Below are 27,458 nucleotides of genomic sequence, written 5' to 3'. Positions count from 1 at the left end.
CTGGAGATGAGGAAGGTGGAGAAGGGGGAGCATGTGGACTGTAGGTCCCCAGAAATGCTCATTTTCACGACTGTGATCCTACCAGTGCCATCCTGAGGGCAGGAGCTATACCCCCACCCTACCCCAACAGGGGCCACTGGTAAAATCGGTCTAGTCAGAGGGTCTGGGGAGAACCACCAGATCATCAGGGAGGCGGGTTATGAAGCTGGGTGACCTGTGGCTGCCAGTGAGTTTGGCCCCACTAGCTTCCTTGCCAATAAAGCACCTCCCCACCCCAACCTGGCCTTCAATACTTAACTTTAGGCAAGAGCTCTGCAGACACAGGCTGGGCACAGTGGCTCACACCAGTAATCCCAGCACTTTGGGAGGCTGAGGCAGGTGGTTCACTTGAGCCAAGGAGTTCGAGACCAGCCTGGGCAACATGGGGAGACCTCATCTCTATTGAAAAAATGAGATAAATGAATATATATATTTTTTTGAGATGGAGTTTTCGCTCTTGTTGCCCAGGCTGGAGTACAATGGTGCAATCTCAGCTCACTGCAACCTCCGTCTCCCGGGTTCAAGTGATTCTCTGGCCTCAGCCTCCCGAGTAGCTGAGATTACAGGTACCTGCCACCACGCCCAGCTAATTTTTTTGTATTTTTAGTAGAGATGGGGTTCCACCATGTTGGCCAGGCTGGTCTCAAACTCGACTTCAGGTAATCTGCCCACCTCGGCCTCCCAAAGTGTTGGGATTACAGGTGAGAGCCACTGCACCTGGCCAGATTTTTTAAAAAGCACTCTGCAGAAACAAGGTACTATGCTATCTGGGAAAACAACAGCCCAGCAGGTGCTAAGTGCCCAGCCTTGGCCCCCTTTCCGGCCCCACCCCATTGGCCCCCTGGCTCGCACTGCCTTGGCCTTCTTGTTTCTAGAACACACCATGGGCTCCTGTGTCAGAGGGCAAGGCTACTCCCCTGATAGCCTGTCATTCAGGTTTCAGCTGGGATGCCACTTCACTGGTTGCCTTCCAGCTGCAGGAGCACACCCCATACACACCCTATACGCGTCCAGACCCGGCTCTATCCTGCTTGCTCAGGCTGTCCAACTTTCCTTAGTTCACTGATTTGCCAATCACCTGTCACCCTCATGGAGGGCAGGAGCTTGTCACATGGTCATTGGGGACCCTCCCAGTGCCCCCAGCATGTGCCAAGGTATGATGAGTGGGTTGGTGAAAATGCCTAGACTGGGCTTCCTGGAAGCCGGGCTTGCTAACAGCCAGCCACGTGAAACTCCCTGAGTGGAGGCTAACGCCTGTGGGCCCTGCCTCTCCCCGGGGCTGCAGCAGTGGCAGGAGCTGTGTCAGGCCCCGTGACTGAGCGCTCCCGGACCCCTCTGAGATTGCCTCTTTGAAACTCTGTGGCGCAGTGCTATGTTCTACAAGCTTCTTGGAAAGGAGCCTCCCAAGTGGAATACTTCACTTTACATTTTCATCCTTCCTGTCCACAGTCTGAAGCTGTGTGGTGATGCTGGCTGGCTCTTGTCATGACCACTCACTCACTGCTGTGCCTCTGAAACCGCAAATGAGGCAGGGAATGATGCGTGATTCCAGATATAACTCTGCATCACTTTCTCGGGTTTTAGACGATCTTAAAAATGCCTGCATTTGCCAAACCAAGAAGCATTTTTTTGGATACATAAGATGTGGCCATGGGGAGGAACAGAGCCCCCACGTGTCTTCCTCACATGATCACTCCACACATTTACCACTTACTGAGCATTTTCATTTCCTTTCTTTCTTTTTTTTTTTTGAGATGGAGTTTCACTCTTGCCCAGGCTAGAGTGCAATGGTGCAAACTCAGCTCACTGCAACCTCTGTCTCCCAGGTTCAAGCAATTCTCTTGCCTCAGCCTCCCACGTAGCTGGGATTACAGGTATGCACCATCACATCCGGCTAATTTTTGTATTTTTAGTACAGATGGGGTTTTACTATGTTGGTCAGGTTGGTCTCGAACTCCTGACCTCAGGTCATCCACCCTCCTCAGCCTCCCAAAGTGCTGGGATTGTAGGCGTAAGCCACCATACCCGGCCCTTATCAAGCATTTTCTAAGTCCCAGAGAGTGTTCTAGAAGCTGAGATTATCACTAAAAACTGATGATGTTCTCATAAAGCTAACAAGAGCGAGGAGCATGGAGACAGACGACACACAGTTGGCCCTGGAAGAGGCCAGGCTGGGACCACCCAGAGGCCTGCGGCTGCAACAGAGCAGTGAGGAGGAGATGGAAGGTGGGAGCATGTGGGTGTGTACAGGGTGGTATTTACATGCAAGTGAATAAGAAGGTTCATTGTGAATCCCTGCCGCAAATTTTTTTTTCTTTTTTTTTTTTTTTTTTTCAGACAGAGTCTTGCTCTATCACCAGGCTAGAGCGCAGTGACGCGATCTCGGCTCATTGCAACCTCCGCCTCCCCAGGCTGAAATGATTCTCCTGCCTCAGCCTCCCAAGTAGCTGGAATTACAGGCACATGCCACCATGCCCAACTAATTTTTTTGTATTTTTAGTAGAGACAGGTTTCACCATGTTGGCCAGGATGGTCTCAATCTCCTGACCTCATGATCCGCCTGCCTCGGCCTCCCAAAGTGCTGGGACTACAGGCAGAAGCCACTGCACCCGGCCGCAAATGATTTTTAAAAACATTTCATCACGAGCTTGACTGTTTTGGGATTGTATGTTAAGAACTCCCAAGAAACATCCTACTGTGGTCTGAGAGGGCTGTGTCTGCTGAGGGCTCCGTACCTGTGTTTGCTTCAGGCTGTGCTTGGGGGACAGGCTCCCTGTGCTGTTGAGGCTGCTGACGCTGCCGTGGGATGGCGTGGAGCGGAGGCTGTCTTTTGGAGGGGGGCTGGCGGGCAGGACGGGGACGGCGCCAGGGAACACAGTCTTCTTTCTCTTGGAGGGTGGAATGAGGGACGGAGGCAGGGCAGAGGGTACGGGCTCCTTCTCGAGGGCTCGGTACACCAAGTGCATGGCCTGTGGGTGCAAACGACAATGGTGCTGAAGGGGTGAGGCTGGGACCGGGGACCACCAGGAGAAGGCAGAGGGCAGCCCTTTCGGGGGCTGTGGTGACAGGACACTCTATGAGGATGCTTCCAAGCTAACCAGAGTGAAAATACATCGATCCTGATGAGTCACCTTTCATGTGTAACTTTCCAAGACGTGTTAAATAATGACACGAGACTGAAGTGCACACGGAAAGAATTCAATCAAGCCAGACTCCCTGTGCATTCCTTCACCACTTAGGGAGGCCACCAGCTCCGGGCCTGGCAACTTCCCAGCACTGGATTTGGAAGTCTAAAGACACCAGAAGAGAGGCGTGTATGTACTTCAAGAGCAGGCCCCTCTACTTGGGAGGCTGAGGTAGGAGGATCACCTTAGCCCAGGAGATGGGAGGCTGCAGTGAGCTGTGATCTGTGATCATGCCACTGCACTCCAGCTTGGTTGACAGAATGAGACCCCGTCTCTATAAAACAAAACAAAACAAAAAACAGCGGAACTGAGGATGCATCCATGAGGCAGGCCACAGCCACAGAAATAAATTCCTTGTGGAAGGCTAACTAATAAAAGTGCAAGGAATGATGGTTTTGATAGCCGCCATCATCATAATTAATCTTGCCCGATTAAGGCAAGATTCGTCAGCCATGGTGGAACTCTCAGGGAAGAGTCTGAGAGGCATGGGTGTTGACAGTCTCAAGGCGACCCCCACAGAGACGAACTGAGCACAGCGGGAAAAAGAGCAACTGCCCGGAGGAACCCAACCTCCACCTTGACCTAGTGATGAACACCAACATGGCAATAAGAAGACATGTTAACACCATGTTCCCCCAGGTGGGAGGCCCACGTAGGGAGGGTGTGGCCTCCAGGGGATTCCTGTCCCACAAGAGTGCACCACCTGGGTCATCAAGAGGATCTGGCAGCCAGGCCCACACCCAGGGACACACCATAACTGCTGGCCTGTGCTCTTCGAAATGTTCACATTGAAGCCAGGCACAGTGGCTCACACCTGTAATCCCAGCACTTTGGAAGGCCGAGGTGGGTGGATCACCTGAAGTTAGGAGTTCAAGACCAGCCTGGCCAACATGGCAAAACCTTGTCTCTACTAAAAATATAAAAAGAAACATTACGTGGGCGCGGCGGTAGGCACCTTTAATCCCAGCTACTCGGGACACTGAGGCAGGAGAATTGCTTGAATCCAGGAGGTAGAGGTTACAGTGAGCTGACATCGCACCACTGCACTCCAGCCTGGGTGACAGACGAGACTCCCTTTCAAAAACAAAATAATGACAACAAAAAAACAAAAGTCCACGTCGAGAAACACAAAGAGAGATGGAGGAACTGTTCTAGATTCCAGGAAACGAGAGACAAAGGACAACCGGATGTAACACTAGGGGCTGGGTTCTCTTTAGACACAAGGGACATTTGTGGGACAACTGATAAAATCTGAGTAATAGCCTTGGCTTAGATAATAACAGATACAGTCATAGAGAATATAACATATATATACTGTGTATAATATAGGGTATAATAAAAATATCATAAATGTGATGATATCATGTGAATTTCCTGATTTTGAAGTGGAAAATGGTTCTGTGTAAGAACTCCTTGTTTATAGGAAATACACACTAAAGTGTTTGTGGATAAAGAGGTATCGTGTTTGTGGATAAAGAGGCATCATGTCTGCAACTTAACTCTAAGATGGTTCAAAGGCAAACTTGGTGCAGCTGTGGGGAGGGAGAGAGAGTTACGGAGGGAGGGAGGAAGAAGAGAGGAGAGAGAGAAAACAAATGTAGTAAATCAACAACACTGGGAAATTCAAGTGAAAGGTTATTCTCTGTGGGAGGCCAAGGAGGGAGGCTGCTTGAGTTTGAGGCTGCAGCAAGGGTGTTCATGGCACTGCACTCCAGCTGGAGACACAAGACTCTGTCTCAAAAACAAAAAATAATTCTCTGTATTACGGGTCGAGTATCCCTTATCCAAACATGCTGGGGACCAAAGGGTTTCAGATTCTGCAGTTTCTGAATTTTTGAATGTGTCTATTACACTTACTAGTTCAGCTTACTAATTCAAAATTCTGAAATCTAAAATCCTCCAGTGAGCACTTCCTTTGAGCCTCGTGTTGGTGCTCAAAAAGTTTCAGATCTTGAAGCATTCTGGTTTCAGACTTTCAGATTAAGGATACTCAACCTGTACTGAAACTTTTCCACATAGGAAGAACTATGTCAAGATAAACAGTTAAAAAAATGAAAGAAGGAAGGTTGGGCATGGAGTCTCACGCCTGTAATCCCAGCACTTCGGAAGGCAGAGGTGGGCGGATCACTTGAGGCCAGGAGTTCAAGACCAACCTGGCCAACATGGTGAAATCCCATTTCTACCAAAAATACAAAAAAAAATTTAACTGGCTGTGGTGAAGTGCACCTGTAATTCCAGCTACTTGGGAGACTGAGGCATGGGAATTGCTTGAACCCAGGAGGAAGAGGCTGCAGTGAACCGAGACTGCACCACTGCACTCCAACCTGGGCAACAGAGCAACACTCCATCTCAAATAAAAAGAAAGACGAGGCTGAGTGCCACAGCTCACGCCTGTAATCCCCGCACTAGGGGAGGTCACGGTGAGTGCATCACTTGAGGTCAGGAGTTCCAGATCAGCCTGATCAACATGGCAAAACCCTGTCTCGACTAAAAATGCAAAAACTAGCCGGGTATGGTGGTGGGTGCCTGTAATCCCAGCTACTGAGGAGGCTGAGGGGGGGAGAATAGCTTGAACCCAGGAGGTGGAGGTTGCAGGGAGCCAAGATCACACCACTCTCTCTACTCCAGCATGGTTGGCAACAGCGAGACTCCATCTCAAAAAAAAGAAGAAAAACAGAAACAGACCCAGCAAGCCCCAAGCACTGCAAGTTCCCATCCTCGGCTGGGGGAAAGGAAGCGGCAGGACCTACCACAGCGAACTCGTCTCGGTCCAAGTGCCCGTCCTTGTCGATGTCACTGAGGTCCCAGACCTGCAAGGGAGAGACCAACATGGGTTACTGTGGGAGGAAAGGACTGGGTGAGAGTGAGACCACCTGCCAGACCTCAAGACTCTCAGCCATGCACTCACTGGAGTCAAGAGAGGGCAGTCAACGGGCATTTCAGAACCAGTCCATGGGTTCTCGGAAAAGCCATCACCTGTGAAATACTGTCAACCACCAGATCCATGTTCTGACAATCGTCATGATTATAATCATGGCCAAGGCTATACTTTAAACTTAGCCTGAGTGTCTTCATTGTCTTGCAGAAACATCTTAGAAAAGACAGCTTTGATTGAGTACAGGTGTTGCCCTAAACGCCCACGTTCCCTCCTGCAAACCCCACCCCTCCCTTGCATTCTCAGCTGGGCAGGGCTGTGGGCTCATGTCTGAGCAGGTCTGTGGGTCTCACCTCCTCTCCCCAGCAGTGGCTGGTGAGACAGGTGTCAGGCCCACTCAGTGCACTGAAGAGGAGGGAGGCGGGCGTGGGCTCTGGACCGTGCCTAGAACACGTGCAGATCTCAAGCACCACTGCACTGCCAGCTTTCTGGCCCACGCCAGCCATCCTGGATGGGCACACCTGCCTGCCAGTCCAACACCAGGCAGGCCGCCAGTGCCTGGAGCAGATGCCCACGGCTCCATCCATGACGCTTCATGTGTCAGCATCACCCCTCCCCAGCCAATCACCAGGACTTCAGTCTAGGCAGGTTTCTCACACCTGGGTCCTCCTCTCCACCTATGCTGCTGCGTCCAAGCTCAGGCCTCACCATCCCGTGCAGGCAAGAGCCTCCAGCTGGCCTCCCTATCCCAGTCTTGTCCCGCTGGCTACCACAGGGACTGCTCCAGAACACACGCCTGCCCCTGCCCCACCGTGATCCTCAGCCTGGCAGATGGGGGCCCTGTCACCTGGCTGCTGCTGAGCCCCTGAGAGCAGCAGGCCCTGCGCCCCAGCCCAGCCTCTTCAGATGCCACGGTGGCCTGCACATGCTCTGCCAGGGAGCCAGGACTCCAACAGGCCTTTCGGGCTCCACAGTCCTCCCTCGCTCAGCCCAAGGTTCCCACCTCGGCACTGCTGCCGTTAAGGCCGGATCACTTCGGGGCATGGGCCGTGCCATGCACTGTAGGGTGCTGAGCAGCATTCCTGGCCTTAACCCACCAGACGCCAGCAGCACCCGACCCTGGTATGACAACCAAAAACGTCCCCAGACATTGCCCAATGTCCCCTGGAGGACCAAAGCGCCCAGTTAGGGAGCCCTGGCCCTAACTGGCATGCCAGGCTATCTGCGGCCTCTGTGCCTTCGCTCAAGCTGTCCACCTGCCCAGACTTCCGCCAGAGTTGCCCTCACCCTGGAAGATGTGACCAGGGGTACCTCTTCTAGAAAGCCTTCCTTGCCTGCCCTGCTCCCCCTGCTCGGGAGGGTCAGGGACCCTCCCCTCTACCACTACCCTCACTGGGCCGAGCTATGATTATCAGGGATGCAGTGGTGGGGGGGTGTCCAGTGGACAGACCAGGCTCTGGGGACAGCTGCTCCAGAATGCACATGGGACTCTGCCCACCCCTGCCTGCAACAGGACCTCATCCCTTCTCCATCCACCCTTCCACAACTGTGCGACCAGAGTGACTTCCCATCCACCCAGAAGATCCGCTTCCCCTGTAAAAAATGGGGGGTAGAGGGGTGTGAGACACGGTCCGTAACAGGGTGGCTCCAAGTGCTGGATGTGCGTCTTCATGCAGAGCGCTAGGGCCCGCCTGCACATGCTGAGCCCTCGGTAATGAAGTCTTAGCACCTCAGCCATTACTTACTTGACTTCCTTGATGGTATCTAATCACCCCCACCTTCCCACTGCCCAGCACAAGGCACGGTCCACTGCAGGCTCAGAAAAATGCCTACTGAATGACTGACCAGATGCATGACGTGTGGCTGCCTGGATGCACAGATGGCTGATGGCACGGATGCACGTGTGCACGAATGAATGCATAAATATGAACGCATGGGGGCACAGCAGCATAGACATACGAGTACACAGACACATGCACACATGCGTGGAGAAATACACTGCAGGGGCGTGTGCACACACAGATGAATGGATCACAGACAGGGACGCAGAGGAACACGGGTGCATAGATGCGTGGATACAAAGGTGGCCGGGCACAGTGGCTCAGCCTGTCATCCATCCCAGCACTTTGGGAGGCCGAGGTGGGCAGATCACCTGAGGCCAGGAGTTTGAGACCAGCCTGGCCAACGTGGTAAAACCCCATCTCTACTAAAAATACAAAAATTATCTGGGTGTGGTGGCATGCTCCTGTGGTCCCAGCTACTCGGGAGGCTGAGGCAGGAGAATCTTTTGAACCCGAGAAGTGGAGGTTGCAGTGAGCCGAGATGGCACCACTGTACTCTAGCCTAGGCAACAGACAGACTCCGTCTCAAAAAAAATAACAATGGGCCAGGTGCAGTGGCTCACGCCTGTAACCCCAACACTTTGGGAGGCTGAGGCAGCCAGATCACAAGGTCAGGAGTTTAAGACCAGCCTGGCCAACATAGTAAAACCCCATCTCTACTAAAAATACAAAAATTAGCCAGGCAAGGTGGCATGCACCTGTAATCCCAGCTATTCAGGAAGCTGAGGCAAGAAAATCACTTGAACCCGGAAGGTAGAGGTTGCAATGAGCCGAGATCGTGACACTGCACTTCAGCCTGGGCAACACAGCAAGGCTCCATCTCAGAAAAAATAAAAAGAAATAAAAAGATAAAGACACACATTCTAACATTCAGCATAATGGAATAGGGGAAAGCCCAGGTTGGGGAGCTTAAGGCTGAGCTCTACTGGTCCCACAGCCCCAGGCAGCAATTTCAATTTTGAGTCCACCTCCTCATCTGTGAAATGGAAGGACTCTGGCACCTTCCCCAGGACTGGGTGAGCACTGTGATCTGCGCCCTGGGAAGCCCTGATCCAGCCGGGATGGACCCACAGGAGCCCTGATGAAGCCCCTGATGGCACAGGGAGAAAACAGAGCAAGAGCCTCGTAAGCACCATGGGGAAAGAGAACGGTGGCTCCCACGCACAGCAGGGACATCAAATGCGGAAGAACCAAGCCCACGGCTCACTCACCCGGCCCAGGACATCAAGAGGCAGCTTTGAGTTCATGAGGACCGGCTTGACCTTGTCTCCGGAGAGCAAACCATTAATGGGTAAGAGGCTTTCAAAAATCCCGTCAAATTTGGCCTTTTCCTCCACCTAGTTGAAAAGAAATAGCTCGAGTGAGTAGAAGAGCGAGCCTCGCCTGTGTGAGTGTCCAGACCCAGCTCTGACCCAAAGCCGAGTGAAAATGGTCATGGATCCATCATTGCCCTTGGCTAAAAGCACAAAATGATCTTAGAACAGTCTCAACCCCTTGGTTTCCAAAGTGAACGTACACCCTGAAGGAAACAGCGTTACAGCAACCTTGGATCTGGGAGCCAAGGTCCTTGGGAGGGAGGTCCTGGCCCCGGGTCTCACCCTTCGTCCTAGCTGCTGCCTGAATGGGGCAGGGGTCCCCCACAGTGGGGCAATGTCTTTGCAGGGAGACAAAGATCACTCGCTCGCCTCCGAGGAGCCCACTTGTGCCAGAAAGACAAAAGTGGGAGCAGACGTTAGTGCTGGAGCAAATAATTATCAAAACCAACTTTAAATAAATACAGGAAGCCATCTGTTTCTTTTGGGACAAAAGCCTTGCTGTGTTTCCCAGGCTAGAGTATAGTGGCACGATCTCAGCTCACTGCAACCTCCAACTCCCAGGTTCAAGCAATTCTTGTGCCTTAGCCTCGTGAGTAGCTGGGATCACAGGCATGTGCCACCATGCCCGGCTAATTTTTGTATTTTTTGTAGAGTCAGGGTTTTGCCATGATGGCCAGGTTGGTCTCAAACTCCTGGCCTCAAGTGATCTGCCTGCCTCGGCCATCCAAAGCGCTGGGATTACAGGTGTGAGCCACCAAGCCTGGCCCTATACAGGAAGCCCTCCATTTCTAATGGTAAATAAATTCGTACATAAATAGGAATCGCTCTTCATGAACAGAGGGAAGGTACAGCATTAGGATGCAGAGTTGTAGCTCCTGCTGTTCTGAAAGATACAGTGCAGGTAGCCTGTGAAAGGGGCCATGAGTGAGGAAGCAGCTTCCAGTCCGTTCCACCCTCCAAAGGAAGTAAGGCCCATGGTGAGTGGGACCCAGAGAGAGCACAGCTCTCGAAACCTGCTCGGCCACACACTGGAACTACTGGGAGCACTAAGAAAACACCCTCAACCAGTGTGCATCGACAGATGAATGCATAAGCAAAACGAGGTAGATCCAGGCGGCAGAACATCCCTCAACCACAAAAAGGAAGTGAGTTCTGACACATACTACAGTGTGGACAAACTCTGAGGACAGCATGCTAAGTAAAATAAGCCAGGCACACACAAAATACAAATGCCCTATGAGGCTGGCACAGTGGCTCGTGCCTGTAGTCCCAGCACTTTGGGAGGCCAAGGCAGGGGGATCGCTTGAGCACAGGAGTTTGAGACCAACCTGGGCAACATGGTGAGACCCCATCTCTAAAAATAAAAAACAAAAGCAAAAACAAACTAGGCCAGGCACAGTGGTTCACGCCTGTAATCCCAGCATTTTGGGAGGTCAAAGTGGGCAGATTTCTGGAGGTCAGAAGTTCAAGACCAGCCTGGGCAACATGGTGAACCCCTGGTCTCTACTAAAAATACAAAAATTGGCTGGGCATGGTTGCATGTGCCTGTAGTACCAGCTACTCAGGAGACTGAGGCAGAAGAATCACCTGAACCCGGGAGGCGGAAGTTACAGTGAGCCAAGATCGAGCCACTGCACTCTAGCCTGGGCAACAGAGTAAGACTCCATCTCAAAAACAAAAATCAAATACTGCATGATAACATTTATAGGCGGTCCCCTCCTCCCTAGGCAAATCCACGGCGACAGAAAGCAGAATGATGGGTGCCAGGGGTTGAGGGAGTGGGAGGTTCAGGTATAGAGTTTCCATTTGGAAGGACAGAAAGTTCTGGAGCTGGATGGCGGTGATGGCTGCACATTGTGAATGTACTTAACATTCCTGAACTGCACTGTTAAAAGCCGTTACATGGTAAATTTTATGTGATATGTCTTTCAACCACAACAAAAACTTTTAATTTCTCTCTTTTTTTTTAACTGATCCACTCCAGATGCTGGAAAAACTTTAAGTTTTTAAAAAGAAAAACCAAGACAGCGCCCTCGGTCACAGAGGTGAGGTCACCCGCAGCCAGTGCACAGCTGTCGGTGCTGAGAAGCTGAACGCTGCAGGTCTGTCTCGGGCGCCTGGGATCCTCTCCCAGCCATCGGACTTGCTGACTCAGTGCCTTCAGAAGCCCAGGAATGTTCACAACAGAAACAAACACTTGGCACTTCGGGCCTGTTCTTTCTGACTGTGGCTGTGAACAGAATATAGACTCTCTCTTGACCACAGTCCACCCCAATTACAGCGCCTGGTCCTGCGCTCCCTGACTCCTCTCTCCAAGGTCCCCAGGCCCCTCAGTCCCAGCTATTGCAGTGAGGCCTGGACATAAACCCTGCTGGAAAAGAGCCATCACATATTAAAGAATAAGATCTCTTGGAGCTATTTCCCGTGACAAAGTAGCTCTTTTTCTTTTTTTTGTGAGAATGAGTCGCTCTTTCGCCCAGGCTGGAGTACAGTGGCGTGATCTTGGCTCACTTCAATCCCCGCCTCCCTGGTTCAAGCAATTCCCCCGCCTCAGCATCCCGAGTAGCTGGGATTTTAGGTACATGCCACCACGCCCAGCTAATTTTTTTGTATTTTCAGTAGAGATGAGGTTTCACCATGTTGGCCAGACTGGTCTCGAACTCCTGACCTCAGGCAATCCGCCTGCCTCGGTCTCCCAAAGTGCTGGGATTACAGGCATGAGCCACCCACGCCTGGTCAAAGGAGCTCTTTTTCAAAGTCCGCACAATGTGCTGGGTTACAGGGAGAAACCCTTTACCACCATGATCGCCACTGGCAAAGTGCTCGATGACAGAGGTGGCTGCATGACTCCTTGGCCACATGACACGTCTTCATGTCTTCTCCCTGCACAGATGCCCCCACCCAGCCCTGAACCTCTCCAAGAAGGAAACCAACCAACGGTGTAAGCACAGGATGAAAGTGTTTGGGGCAGGAGGGTAGGTCTGCCTTTATTTGATACTAAGAGTGTTACTGATATCAGGATTGGAGCCACAAGCACATGAGGAAATGCGGCAGTCTAAAAGTGAAGCGAAGGTGAGAAGGCCTCGTGTTATCTGCGGGAACCACCCTCACTCCTTTAGAAAGAATTCTCTACTTAGAAGCCAGCCCTCGCTTTTTTTTTCTTCTTTCTGGAAGCAGTAGCACATCTTTCCAGCCACAACATCCTCTGTTTTAAAAATAACACTTCCAGTGCTGAGGGAAGCTTTTCAGAAAGCAATCAGAACGTCAGGGAGGAAAGAACAGTAGCATGCAAAGTGGCTGGAAAAAAGCGAGAAAGCAAGGAACACATTTGGGGGTCCACGTGCTTGCAAGCTCTCACCGTTTCCTCTTCTATTCTGAATAAGCAACACAAGCAGCAAAAACCACAGAACGGGACCTAAAGACGCAAGATTGAAACTGCAGCCTTTTAAGAATCCAACTCCTGACACTTAGCTAGCTGTCCCGGTATGCAACTCCCAATTACAGTGAAGGGCCACAGCCTTTGTAAAACGTGTTCATCTGAAGAGGTTTGCATCCAAGCACTGCGGCCACTCAGATGGAGACAGAAGAGCTGACACAATCATCCTATAAAATGTTCTCAACAACATGGCTAGAGCAATTCCAGAACAACTGCTGGAAGAATTCTACCTGAAGGACAGCCAAGGAGCTGTCCCCGTTCACTTACCCTCACAGCCCAGTGAGCCTCTGCAGAGGGCGGCGTGACCATCAGAGGGCTGCTGGTGTCGTGCTGAGAAGAGACAGAAACATTCCTTTGTGGCTGGCACAGAATTAAATCATAGGAGGGTGGGTTTGCTGAAAAGGATACACGTTTCAAAGTGCTTTCAAAAAAGTAAAGACTTCAAAAAGTTAAACACAGAATCACCACATGACCCAGCAATTCCACTCCGAGGTATTCACTCAGAAGAATTAAAAGCGAGTGTTCAAACAAATCCTTGTCCATGCATGCTTGTAGCAGCACTACTCACAATAGTCAACAGGGTGGCAATAACCCACACGTCCATAGAGATGAATGGATAAAGTGTGGTCCATCCACACAATGAAGTACAGAAGCACTGATCCATGCTAAGACACGGATGAACCCTGAAAACACGAAGCTGAGAGAGGCCACACACGAAAGACCATGTTATAGAATTCCACTGATATGCAATGTCCACAACAGGGAAATCCGTTGACAGAAATCAGATTAACGGCTGCCAGCGACTGGAAGCGGGGAGACAAGGAGTGATTACTGAATGTGGGTGGGGTCCCCTTAAGGGACCAGACGGAGGTAGTGACTACACGACACTGTAAATGTACTAAATGCCTCTGAATAGTTCACTTTAAAATGACTGATTTTCCGGCCGGGCGCGGTGGCTCAAGCCTGTAATCCCAGCACTTTGGGAGGCCGAGGCGGGTGGATCACGAGGTCAAGAGATCGAGACCATCCTGGTCAACATGGTGAAACCCCGTCTCTACCAAAAATACAAAAAATTAGCTGGGCATGGTAGCGCGTGCCTGTAATCCCAGCTACTCAGGAGGCTGAGGCAGGAGAATTGCCTGAACCCAGGAGGCGGAGGTTGCGGTGAGCCGAGATCGCGCCATTGCACTCCAGCCTGGGTAACAAGAGCGAAACTCCCTCTCATAAAAAAAAAAAAAAAAAAAAAATGACTGATTTTCTATTATGTGGATTTCACCACAATAAAAAAGGAAGGCTAGAGAAAACATGGAGATACACGTGCATGTACACACATGCACATACACACGCACACGCATGTGGTATTAGAAGAATGTGAACTTGAAGGGCTTGGACACTCACGAATTTAGGCGGCGGCATACTCAAATTCAGATTGCTCAAGGTCACTTCATGGCCACTCTGTGCACAGGCCACCAGTCTCAGTGCAACATAGAAACCCTGTAAGACCAAAGAAAGGGAAGGAGTGAAGAGCATTATCACCAGTGAGGGTAGGGGGAGCTGTCTCTAACAGCAGGCTTCAGGAAAGAAGGCGTCCACTTTAACAATGAAGACTGTCCATGCCGCCGGGCATGCTGGCTCACGCCTATAATCCCAGCACTTTGGGAGGCCGAGCCAGGTGGATTGCCTGAGATCAGGAGTTCGAGACCAGCCTGGCCAACGTGGTGAAACTCCCATCTCTACTAAAAATACAAAAATTAGCCAGGCGTGGCGCTGCATGCTTATAATCCCAGCTACTCAGGAAGCTGAGGCAAGAGAATCACTTGAACCCAGGAGGTAAAGGTTGTAATAAGCCGAGATTGCACCACTCTACTCCAGCCTGGGTGGCAAGAGTGAGACAAAAAAAAAAAAAGACTGTCTATGCAAAAACTCCCTGGAACATTACGCTAAACTGTACTCACCTCAGGGACATCGCTTAAATGAATACACTAAAACGAACTTATCCGGCTGGACGTGGCTGCTCATGTCTGTAGTCATAGCACTTTGGGAGGCCAAGGCAGGTAGATCACCTGAGGTCAGGAGTTCGAGACCAGCCTGGCCAACATGGCGAAACCCCGTCTCTACTAAAAATACAAAAATCAGCCAGGTGTGGTGACAGGTGCCTGAAATCCCAGCTATTTGGGAGGCTGAGGCAGGAGAATCATTTGAACTCAGGGGGCAGAGGTTTCAGTGAGCCAAGATCACGCCACTTCACTCCAGCCTGGGTGAAAGAGCGAAACTCCATCTCAAAATTAATTAATTAATTAACTAAGATGGACTTATTCTACCGCATCTGGAACTCTGTAAAATTTCAGATGTGGCCGGGCGCGGTGGCTCAAGCCTGTAATCCCAGCACTTTGGGAGGCTGAGGCGGGTGGATCACGAGGTCAAGAGATTGAGACCGTCCTGGTCATCAATAGAGACGGTGAAACCCCGTCTCTACTAAAAATACAAAAAATTAGCTGGGCATGGTGGCGCGTGCCTGTAATCCCAGCTACTCAGGAGGCTGAGGCAGGAGAATTGCTTGAACCCAGGAGGCAGAGGTTGCGGTGAGCCAAGGTCGCGCCATTGCACTCCAGCCTGGGTAACAAGAGTGAAACTCCGTCTCAAAAAAAAAAAAAAAAAAAAAATTCAGATGCATGTATTTCCCAAAAATTATAAGCTCCCGACATTTAGGAAAGGTTAGATTGTATAAAGCAGCAAAGTTAATATGGACAAATGATGGACCAAATATGTGCCGAATTTTTGTTTTTTTCGGAGATGGGGTCTCACGCTGTCACCCAGAGTGCGGTGACACAATCACAGTTCACTGCAGCCTCAAACTCCTGGGCTCAAGCGATCCACCTGCCCCAGCCTCCTGAGTAGCTGGGACCACAGGTGTGCACCACTGTGTCTAGCTAAGTTTGTATTTATTTATTTAGAAGTGAGATCTTACTATGTTGCCCCGGCTGGTCTCAAATTCCTGTCCTCCTGCCCTAACTTCCTGAGTAGCTAGGGATTACCGGTATGAGCCACTGCACCTAGCTATGTGTTGAATTTTTCAAAAAGCAGTCTGAAATACACACGGTTGGTGAGAAATCTGTCTCTGTGGTTCCCCACGATTCCCTCGGCCTTGCCGAACAAGGCATCCTCCGCCCACTCCCAGCAGCCTGACATGGACTCCTCCCCCGACACCAGAAGAAGCTGAACCAGGCTGTCAGGGGCCTCCCCTCCTAACACAGGACCCACCACACACAGGCTCAGTGGACTTGCAAGGCACCACCTAGTTGTTTTTGTTTTTTTTTAATTGATTAACTGGCCTAAGAACATGGATAGCTTTAAAGCTATAAATACTGTTCGCAGTTTTAAATGGGTCTTCCAACAGATAAGCACTAGGACCGGCCTTTCTCAGCCTGCTGTCCTCAAAAGCCCTTGCAGAGTGCAGAGGATGACACAGGGATGTTGAGAAAAGGGGACCTTTCATCCCTGCGAAGTCTGAGAATAGAGAAAATTTAATAAATAGTAAAGAAAAAAAATTCTCTCCGAAGATCTCTCAACTTCTATTTGAAAAAAAAGAAGAAAGAAAAGAAAATGGGATTAAGTAAGTTTAGGGGAACTGTATTAAATAAAGTCAAATTTCTTTTACATAGGAATTCTCAGAATCTTTAACACATGAGGCTGAGTGCGGTGGCTCACACCTGTAATCCCAGCACTTAGGGAGGTCAAGATGTGAGGACTGCTTGAGCACAGGACCAACCTGGCCAACACAGTGAGACCTTGTCTCTACATAAACTAATACATTAGCCAGGTATGGCAGTGCGTGCCTGTGGTCCCAGGTACACGGGAGGCTGAGGCAGAGGATCACCTGAGCCCAGAAGGTCAGAGCTGCAGTAAGCTGTGATTGTACCAATGCACTCCAGCCGGGGAAACAGAGCAAGGCTCAAAAAATAAAACAAAACAAAACAAAAAACAACGCAGACGGGCACCATGAACCTCAAAGAAGGGAGGTTCAAGTGAAGGGGCCTTACTGACAGACTGGATCATAAGCCATGGCACAGCAAAAACAAGATCCCTTCTAACAAAATGGCCATCTACAACCACTTAAAATCACTTATCAGTACAGGCTGTGTATCCCTCATCCCAAATGCTTGGGCTCAGAAGAGTTTCAGATTTCAGATTTTTTTTTTTTTTTCAGATGGAGTTTTCACTCTGGAGGCTGAGGCATGAGAATCTTGTAAATCCACGGGGCAGAGGTTACAGTGAGCTGAGATCATGCCACTGCACTCCAGCTGGGGCAAAAGTGAAACTCTGTCTAAAAAAAACAAAAACCAAAAAACCTCTTATTAAGGCCTTTAGTCAAAGTTACACCAGTCAACTTTGTTACATTAATAACACCAGTTATTAATGCACAGTGGCTCATGCCCGTAATCCCAGCACTTTGGGAGGCTGAGGCGGGCACATCACCCGAGGTCAGGAGTTGGAGACCAGCCTGGCCAATATGATGAAAACCCATCTCTATTAAAAATGCAAAAATTAGCCAGGCATGATGATGCTTGCCTGTAATCCCAGCTACTCCAGAGACTGAGGCAGGAGAAACACTTGACCCCGGCAGGTGGAGGTTGCAGTGAGCTGAGATTGTGCCTGGGTGACAGAGTGAGACTTCATCTCAAAAAAAAAAACAAAAAAAAAAACAAAAAAAACCCACCAATGTTACTTTGTGGCTCTGATCACTATGCTGTGGTTATGTAAGATGCCATCACCAGGGACAGCTGGCAAAAGATACACAGGAACCCTCTAAGCTATTTGTACAACTTCCACAAGAGATTAAGATTATTTCAAATAAAAAGTCTGGACAACACTTTAATCACATGTAAGGATACAAAACATTAAAAAATATGCTAGCCATGAAAGATGGCTCCGAGTGTTTTAAAGACCTTTATTTCAAAATGAAAACTTCCCATCTGACAACTGTGTTCACGCCTAGTAATACTTGACAGTGGAGGAACGTGGAAGGAGGCGAGGAGGTCGCCCAGCTTGGGGGCTCTGCTGAGCCCCTCCACTTGCTCTGTGTACATGTATATATACCTGTTTGTCCAAGAACCCTTTACCTTCTGGGTCGGCCAAGTCCCATATCTGTGGAAACAGAAAAACGCTCATAAGCATGACTGCTGATCACTGTCCACGAGCTAACAAAAACCAGTGCCGCCACCACCACACCACTAGCCCTGCAAACCAACGGTCTTGTGGGACAGGAGAGACTGTCCCCAGGTTGCCCTGCAGATGAAGAGGCCAATTCAGAGCAGGTGAATGATCTACCTGCCCAGGGGCGCACAGCCGCTTGGTTGTAGGGCCTGGAGAACATCCAGGTGCACTCACCTCCCAAGCCAAAGGTGTTTATGACAAACTTCTTCCACCAACAAAAGCCCACAAGCTATCAAGACCCCAAAAGTCCTCAGGTCTCTTGTCTGCTATCGAAGTAGTAGTGGAGGCTGCCACCTGGACATCTAGATCCACCAGCTGCAGCCTGAAAGGTCTGCAGTGACCAAGCCAACTCCCCAGGAGGCACAGCCCCAAGGAAGGGGGCCCACACAGGCTGGCCCAGACCTGCAGCGGGGAGCTGTGAGGGCGGCCACAGAAGAGAAATCAATATTCATCTTCACATACCTTCCCAAGGGTAATGTCCGAGAGGCCAGACTTCTTTAGAAAAAGCGCAGCTTCACTCGCCCCCACCCTCCCTGTGTATGCCGGATCAACCTGAGATGGGAGAGCAAGAGGTGAGATAACTTTTCAGCAAATGCAGCAGCAGGTGAAGCGGCACCCGCCACGCTGACTGTCCGCTGACAGTGAACAGAAAGGGACAAAAGGCCGCTCAGCTGGGCTTCTATTCTGTACTGTGCTTTCAGGTCAGGCACGCTCTAGTTCCATCTGAAAAGATAGCGGCTAAACTCACCTGCTTGTAATAAGATTCATACAACGAATTTCCAGTGGGAATCTGTAAACGAAACCATAGATACTGGTCAAAGGTGAACACACCCCCTTGGTGGAAAAAAAAGGTTGCCCCCTCAATTTTGTCATGACCAAAATATATGATGATGGTAAGAGTCAAAATGCATGCACTTCAAACATCCTCTGAACACAGAATTCTGTTTATCTTCAGACACAGATGTTATTATGCTTACCCAGTTTAGAAAAAGTAAACTTAATGTTCTTTAATAAATCCTAATTCTAGGCAAACAATACAGTCACTCCGGAAACAGCAGCAGCAGTCCAGTGTTAATTTCCATTCAATGAGCAAAAAGATTTCAGCTCCTGGAGAGCTCAGTGGGAAAAGATACTCTATCCTCTGAGATTGTTCTCTGGCTCCAGAATCAGTATATGTGCTGCCAAAGCGAGCACATGGCTCCAGAATCAGAAGAGGAGTTTCTAAGGCGTCATGATGAATCACCAGCCACGCAAGCTTTTGACTGGTTTCCCTGCCCTGGGTCTGGTTCTCACCCACCCTATCCATCCTCCTCCAGCTACCTGAGTGCTCGTAGATGCGCACTGACCAGCCCCCACCCAGAGAGTGCTGGCTAGTGACGCTCCCACCATGGCAGGAAGGAAGTGTAGTGTCCTCGGCTTGGCGCTAAAGATATTCCACTTCCCGACCCCTCAGAACCCCAAGACATTGCTGTTCAGAGGTCACTTCCTTATCTAGGGTCACACAACTAATCTGGGCCACCAGAGACCACACCTGCATCCAGCCTGGCAGGCAGCCCAGTCCAGACACTTCCTATCGTGTCCTGGCCTCAGCCAGACATCTCCCAGGGGAGAGGAGGGGCACCCAGGGGAGTGTGCCACAGTGGGGAATTAGGCAGCCCCCGAAATGCTGGTTGTAAAAGTGTATGCCTGTTGATGTTTTACTGAGTGAGGTAAAAAAAAGCAGCACACAAGCCTGCCGCTGATGTAATAAGAGATAAAAGTGAAGAATGCACACTGACACCTAATTATACAGAACTGATGTAGAAAACAGCTGAAGAGAATATAACTGCACAGGGAAAAGAGGACCATCTGGGGGGCAGGATTACAGTTTATCCAACAAATTCTCAGACTGCTGCTGTATGGTTTCTCACAATGAATACAAACAGGGGGAAGCAGGTACCTTCCAGTTATGGTCTTTGGATTTGAACCAATATGCACCCACCAATTCCATATTGTTGTAATACAAAGGGTCGTTTCAAGTTAAAAATAATGCCCTGGCCAGCCTGGTGGCTCACGCCTGTAATCCCAGCACTTTGGAAGGCTGAGGCAGGCAGATCACCTGAGGTCAGGAGTTTGAGACCAGCTTGGCTAACATGACAGAGTGAGATCCTAGCTTTACAACAAATTCAAAGATTAGCTGGGCGTGGTGGTGAGCGCCTGTAATCCCAGCTACTCAGGAGGCTGAGGCAGAAGAATTGCTTGAACCTGGGAAGCAAAGGTTGCAGTGAGCCAAGATCACGCCACTGCACTCCAGCCTGGGTAACAAGAGCGAGACTCCATCTCAAAAAGAAAAAGAAAAAAATAAAATAATAATGCCCGAGTTACGGTCAGCTTCTCTGGGGGACACCAACACCTATGAATGTATAAAGAAGTGAAACTTATAATCCTAGCACTTCGGGAAGCTGAGGTGGGCGAATCATGAGGTCAGGAGCTCGAGACCAGTGTAGCCAACATAGTGAAACCCCTTCTCTACTAAAAATACTAGGCCGGGCGCGGTGGCTCACGCCTGTAATCCCAACACTTTGGGATGCCAAGGCGGGTGGATCACGAGGTCAAGAGATTGAGACCACGCTGGTCAACATGGTGAAACCCCGTCTCTATTAAAAATATTAAAAGTTAGCCAGGTGTGGCGGTGGGCGCCTGTAATCCCAGCTATTCGGGAAGCAGAGACAGGAGAACTGTGTGAATCCAGGAGCGCAGAGGTTGCAGCAAGCCGAGATTGCGCCACTGCACTCCAGCCTGGGCAACAGTGCAAGGCTCCATCTCAAAAACAAAAAAAAAGAAGAAGTGAAAGTACAGAGAAAAATACCACGACAAAATGAAAATAGAAGGAAAATAGCATAAAGATCTGCAAGGGGAGAGGAGAAAGTCAAAACAAAAAGAGGAAAAGAAAGGGGGAAACGCTGAAAAGGCAGAAAGAAAACTAGAATAACTTGAAAAAGCAAGAAGACCCAGAGATTTAAGAGCCATTATTTTAAAACAGAAACGCCACAAAAAAGACTTAGGAGGTTAAGTGTATAACAACAGCAGCCTCCGACTGGCTGCCCTCCTCATGCCTGGAGGCCTTGACACCGTCCCCAGGGGAGTGGTACCGGAAGGACCTGGAGTGGCCGTCAAGCTTAGCTTCTGACAACCTCGTTAGATGACAGTGTCCAGCGATCACACCTGTGTCACCTCTTGGGTTCAGACTCCAGCTTGTTTCCAAAATATGTGTCCCCAGAGGAAGAAGACCCACAGAAAGGAGGCCAAGGCAGGCAGGCTGTTTGTCACCTGTCAGTAAAGGTGACACTGGTCGGGTCCAGGAAGCAAACAGCACATCACCTGCCATGGGTTCACAGACTCCAGAGGCCCTCACTTTAGATGACAAAGGTGCCCTTCCTGCCAAAGATCAGAGAGGTTCAGATCTGACTGAAGTATATTTCCAGTCAAATTTTTGTGTTTTTTTAAGACAAGGTCTTGCTCTGTCGCCCAGGTTGTAGTATAGTGGCACAATCTCAGCTCATTGCAACTTCTGCCTCCTGGATTCAAGTGATTCTCCGGCCTCAGCCTCCCCAGTAGCTGGGACTATAGGCACACATCACCATGCCCAGCTAATTTTTGTATTTTTAGTAGAAGTGGGGTTTCACCATGTTGGCCAGGCTGGTCTCGAACTCCTGACCTCAGGTGATGTGCCTGCTGTGGCCTCCCAAAGTGCTTGGATTATGGGCATGAGGCATCTTATGAGAAGCAAGGGAAAAAAGTTTCCAAGCTACTGTGATTCCAGTGGGAAAAAAAGAGTTCATCAGTCCTTGAGGCATGCAGGGTTATTAAATATCTGCTCCAACTACCCAGGAGCTACTGAGCAACAAGATCCACAACCAAGAGAAACAAGGCCTGGACTAATCCAGAAGAGTCACTGAAGACAGCCCAGAGCTCCAACCTCTGCCCATCCCTGCTAAGGGCCCATCCGTAAAGACGGCTCAAATACCTGATGACCACCAGATGCCACTCTCAAAAAACCTAAAGCTGAGGGGGTACTGAGGGTCCAACCACTGCTCATCACTACAGGAGTCCATTTGGGTAACCTAGAGCAATGACAGTGGCCAGAGGTTTCCATCTAGTGCCACGTATGTCAGGTACTGCAAAAGCAGAAGGGGAAGAAAGAAGGGAAAACACCAGGCCCCAACTGCCACTTCCTTTTATGCCAGGCTTCCTCCTGGGAATGGTGGAGTCGCACCTGCACGCTACCCTGATATGTCATTGTGACAGAGCTGAAGATGCATGTTGCTAATGACACGAATCCCCAGCCCCGGGCAGTCTGTCACTAGCCCCTGTGCAGAGACCTCGTGGCCCCCAAAAGGAAGACTCACAGCTACTGGGAAAGAGCCCTCTGTGTGCTGATAGCAGCCGCTGGAGCTGCCCACCCATGTCTGCCCCCAAAGTCAGCGTGGGGCCAAGCCCACGGCAAAGGCAGAAAGGGGAACCAGGCCTGCAGACTGAGGCTGCAGGTGGCACCAGGATGGCTGCAGGATTGGAAGGAAGTGCGACGGAGCTGACCCAATGGTGTTCTCCTTCCCCAGCCCACTGTGCTAAGACGCCATCTTCGCCTCTGCAATGTCTTAATTATTGATGAGGTTCAATGTAGCTTTCAGCTCGGTCTTTCAGTTGTTCTTCCTGTCTTAAAATGCTAAGAGACATCAGGCAAAGCTCCTGTGGCCTCCTGACTTACCCTTCAGCCCAGAAACAATTTACAAGTAGGATGACAGGGAGAGGGGCAAGTGGAAAAGGACAAGTTCACATCCTCCTACAGTGAAGGCTTTAAAACACCACAATTCACACAGTGCCTGCGATTGTAACCGGGACAACAGCAGCTGCGATGGAGAAACCCAGCAGAACCACCCGGAGGAGAAACTGTCTCAGGACTGTGTTCTAAGGACTCCTGAGCAGAGTCCACCCAACTCTGATCCCTGCACACAGCCAAGGCCAGGACGCCTCCTGCGTCTTCACGCCTGGCTGCCTCCTGCATCAACTCTCACTCTGCCAGCAAAGTACGAACTCTTACGCACAACAAAGCAATGGTCATCAGCCTCGTTTCAAAGTGACTTTTGGAAAGCAAACCATTTTCACAATTCATTAAAATGTTCAGAGAAGCTCCTACAATCCCTCGTTTCATATCCAGTTCCTCTTACCCTCCCAACAACGCCGAAGGGCATACAGTTACTAGTCCCAGTTGCCAGGTGGGGAAACCGAGTTTGCTCTGCCCAGGACCACAACAGCCAATGAGCAGTAGTCCACGAAGCAGCCCAGATGGGTGGCCCTGGAGTCAGACCCTCACCTATTGTGCACCCTGCAACGAAAGCCCAGGTGTCACAGAGCTGGGCACTGGGCCACAGGACAGCCTCACACACATGCTGGCCTGGGGAAACGCACATCCATGATGGCGTGATGGTGCATGTCATTAAACAGGAGTGGTCAAAGGCAACACTCAATTTGAGTATATAAATGAACTTGAAAGCCAGTGTTTCTGATGGACTGCCATCTCCCCGGGAAAGCTGAGACCCCATAATGGCTGTGTTTTTCAACGTCACTGCCAAGTTTTGCAGGAAGTTAGGCACGTAACACTGAAACACATCTCAGTCTGAGTTCCTACTTAGAAAAATACACGGATGCAAAAACGTTACCCAGAGTACATTGCTTGATAATCCTTGCATTTCTGCCTTCCCCGTAGAGGCCCCCATGGGCCTTGCACAACCATCACCCGCCGTGTGTCCGGCCCTCCTGGCAGCCCAGCCCACATTCTGTGGGAGAGGTAACCTGGCTCAGTCATGTGGCAAGCACGTGGCAGAACTGGGACTTGACTCAATAGCATTCAAAAGGCATCAAGGAAACACTGGGACGTGTCTAACCTTCCTGGACTGGACGCATAGCTCTCTCCAACTGCCCCATCAGAGGTTTCTACACCAGAGCTAAGGTAAATGTTAGCAAGAGAAGGAGAATACTTGGCAAGTGAGAAAGAGAGCTTTTCCAAATCAAAAGGGAAAAGACATCTCAATTAAAAATTAGCGAAGAGAGGGCCGGGCGCGGTGGCTCAAGCCTGTAATCCCAGCACTTTGGGAGGCCGAGGCGGGTGGATCACGAGGTCGAGAGATCGAGACCATCCTGGTCAACATGGTGAAACCCCGTCTCTACTAAAAATACAAAAAATGAGCTGGGCATGGTGGCGCGTGCCTGTAATCCGAGCTACTCAGGAGGCTGAGGCAGGAGAATTGCCTGAGCCCAGGAGGCGGAGGTTGCGGTGAGCCAAGATCGCGCCATTGCACTCCAGCCTGGGTAACAAGAGCGAAACTCCATCTCAAAAAAAAAAAAAAAAAAAAAGGGAAAAGAACATGGGCAAAAGATCTGAAGCCAAAAAGACATTTTAACAAAGAGGAAATATAGCAGATGACAAATAAACATACGAAAATAGGTTCAACATCATTAGCCAACAGGAAAATGCAAATTAAAACCACAGTGAGATGCTACTACACGCCTACCAGAGTGGCTAAAACAACAAATAGTGACAACATCAAATGCTGGTGAGGATGCAGAGAAACTGGGCCACCCACACGCTGCTGGTGGGAAGGTAAAAAGGTATAACGACTCTGGAAACAGACTGGCAGTTTAAAAACAAAAACGAAAACAAACCACTAAACTAAACACAAAACTACCATCTGACCCAGCAGCAACTGTCCTGGGCATTTACCCGAGAGAAATGAAGAGTGATGTTCATACTACATCCTGTATGCAGTGTTGGCCGCAGCTTTATCTGTCACTGCTCCAAACTGGTAATACCCCAGATGTCCTCCAATAACTGAGTGGTTCAACAACTCATGGGCCAAGCACACCATGGAATACTACTCAGCAATGAAAAGGAACGAACTGCTGATACACGCATGCAATAACCTGGATGGATCTCCACAGAATGATGCTGAGTGAAGAAAGCCAAACCTCAAAGGTTACATACTGAACAATTCCATTAGATAACATCGCTAAAATGATAAAATCGTAGAAATGAACAGAGTAGCCAGGCGCGGTGGCTCATGCCTGTAATCCCAACACTTTGGGAGGATGAGGCAGGTGGATCACCTGAGGTTGGGAGTTTCAGACCAGCCTGACCAACATGGTGAAACCCCATCTCTGCAAAAAATACAAAAAATTAGCCAGCACTGAGGCACATGCCTCTAATCCCAGCTACTCGGCAGGCTGAGGCAGGAGAATCACTTGAACTCAGGAGGAAGAGGTTGCAGTGAGCCAAGATCACACCATTACACTCCAGCCTGGGCAACAAGAGTGAAACTCTGCCTCAAAAAAAATAAAAAATAGAAAGAAATCGGCCGGGCGTGGTGGCTCAAGCCTGTAATCCCAGCACTTTGGGAGGCTGAGGTGGGTAGATCACGAGGTCAAGAGATCGAGACCATCCTGGTCAACATGGTGAAACCCCGTCTCTACTAAAGATACAAAAAATTAGCTGGGCATGGTGGCGCGTGCCTGTAATCCCAGCTACTCAGGAGGCTGAGGCAGGAGAATTGCCTGAACCCAGGAGGCGGAGGTTGCGGTGAGCCGAGATCACGCCATTGCACTCCAGCCTGGGTAACAAGAGTGAAACTCCGTCTCAAAAAAAAAAAAAAAAATAGAAAGAAATCAACAGAGCCGTGCTTGCCAGGAATAAGGAAGAGATGGGCTGGGAAGCAAGTGGGTGTGGCTATAAAAGGGCAACAGAAGAGACATTTTCTGTATTTGGCTATCAACAACACCCTATCTCTACAAAAAAAAAAAAAAAAAAAAACAAACAGAACTCAGGAGGCTGAGGCAGGAGGATCACCTGAGTCCAGGAGTTCAAGACTGCAGTGAGCTATGATTGTGTTACTGCACTCCAGCCTGGGCAACAGAGCTGCCTCTTGAAAAACAAAAAAAAAAGCTTTCAAACCTTGATACTGTGCCCTCATGCCCTCCCTGGTCCACGTCATCCACCTTGCTGCTTTGCATCATGTCTGAACTCTCAGGGGTCGTTCTATTGCTTCTTGGCTCCTCTCCAGGGCAGGGACTGCAGGCCTTATTGCAGTGCAGTGCCCCACGGTAGGCCCTGAGTTCTGTCTGGGCTGGACGGAGGCCCTGAGTCCCAGGCATGTCCATCTTCTTTTTTTTTTTTGAGTCAGAGTCTCGCTGTGTCGCCCAGGCTGGAGTGCAGTGGCATGATCTCAGCTCACTGCAACGTTCACCTCCTGGGCTCAAGTGATACTCTTGCTTAAGCTTCTCAAATAGCTGAGATTACAGGTACGTGCCAACACACCTGGCTAATTTTTTTTTTTTAGTAGAGGCAAGGTTTCACCATGTTGGCCAGGCTGGTTTCAAACCCCTGACCTCAGATGATCCACCCACCTCGGCCTCCCACAGTGCTGGGATTACAGGTGTGAGCCACCATACCTAGCCAGGGCATGTCTAACTTGTACTGGTCTGGCAAGGTGGTCATTTGGGTCCCCAGAGAGAATCCATCACCCTTCCTTCAGATCCTGAACACAGTCATCATCATCATCAATATCCTGGATGAGATACTGTACCAACATTACGCAAATGTGACTTTGGAGGAATCTGGATAAATGGTACAAAGACTCTCTGCTTTTTTTTTTTTTTCTCCTGAGACAGAGTCTTGCTCTGTCTCCCAGGCTGGAATTACAGGTGTGAACCACTGCACCCAGCCAGATTCTCTTACGACTGCATGTGAGTCTATAATAATATCAAAATGAGAAGCTTTCCTTTTTTCTTTAGAGACTTAGGAGACCTAACAACCAAATGCAAGATGACGTCTGCAGATGACCAGGGAAATGTGAATATGGTACTGGTATCAGATAACACCAAAGGCGTCATTATTAGTTGTGTGAGGTGTGATAAGGCATTTGTGGTTATGTAAAGAAAAAACTGTCTTAACTGTTAGAAGTGCATGTTGAAATATAACTTCTTTCTTTTTTTTTTGAGATGGAGTCTCACTCCATCACCCAGACTGGAGTGCAGTGGCACAATCTCAGCTCACTGCAGCCTCCACTCCCTGGTTCAAGCAATTCTCCTGCCTCAGCCCCCTGAGTAACTAGGATTTACAGGTGCCTGCCACTGTGCCTGGCTAACTTTTGTATTTTTAGTAGAGATGGGGTTTCACCATGTTGCTCATGCTGGTCTTGAACTCCTGACCTTGTGATTCACCCTCCTCGGCCTCCCAAAGTGCTGGGATTACAGGCGTGAGCCACCGTGCCGAGCTGAAACACAATTTCCTTTTTTTTTTTTTTTTTTTTGAGACGGAGTTTCACTCTTGTTACCCAGGCTGGAGTACAATGGCACGATCTCGGCTCACCGCAACCTCCGCCTCCTGGGTTCAGGCAATTCTCCTGCCTCAGCTTCCTGAGTAGCTGGGATTACAGGCACGCACCACCATGCCCAGCTAATTTTTTGTATTTTTAGTAGAGACGGGGTTTCACCACATTGACTAGGATGGTCTCGATCTCT

At 49.8% G+C, this 27,458-nt stretch overlaps 1 protein-coding gene across 11 annotated transcripts in view; it reads right to left on the bottom strand.

Annotated features, from left to right (window-relative positions):
- The window catches only part of EPS15L1 (epidermal growth factor receptor pathway substrate 15 like 1), a 125,695-nt gene that overhangs the window by 72,505 nt on the left and 25,732 nt on the right, over positions 1–27,458 (bottom strand). For 8 of the 11 annotated variants that reach the window (XM_039465664.2, XM_039465670.2, XM_039465667.2 and 5 more), the window contains exons 2-9: positions 18,655–18,696; positions 18,369–18,458; positions 17,790–17,837; positions 14,091–14,186; positions 12,960–13,022; positions 9,152–9,277; positions 5,975–6,034; positions 2,775–3,008 (exon numbers count right to left, since the gene is read on the bottom strand). In XM_039465664.2, coding sequence (XP_039321598.1) covers positions 2,775–3,008; positions 5,975–6,034; positions 9,152–9,277; positions 12,960–13,022; positions 14,091–14,186; positions 17,790–17,837; positions 18,369–18,458; positions 18,655–18,696 — 759 coding nt within the window. Of the gene's footprint in view, positions 1–2,774; positions 3,009–5,974; positions 6,035–9,151; positions 9,278–12,959; positions 13,023–14,090; positions 14,187–17,789; positions 17,838–18,368; positions 18,459–18,654; positions 18,697–27,458 lie in introns of those variants that run through there. The other 3 variants (XM_039465668.2, XM_074384450.1, XM_074384451.1) reach the window with 3 other exon arrangements.

Source organism: Saimiri boliviensis, chromosome 14 (genome assembly GCF_048565385.1).
Source record: "Saimiri boliviensis isolate mSaiBol1 chromosome 14, mSaiBol1.pri, whole genome shotgun sequence".
Taxonomy (NCBI): domain Eukaryota; kingdom Metazoa; phylum Chordata; class Mammalia; order Primates; family Cebidae; genus Saimiri; species Saimiri boliviensis.
This window is presented reverse-complemented; position numbering and strand designations above follow the sequence as displayed.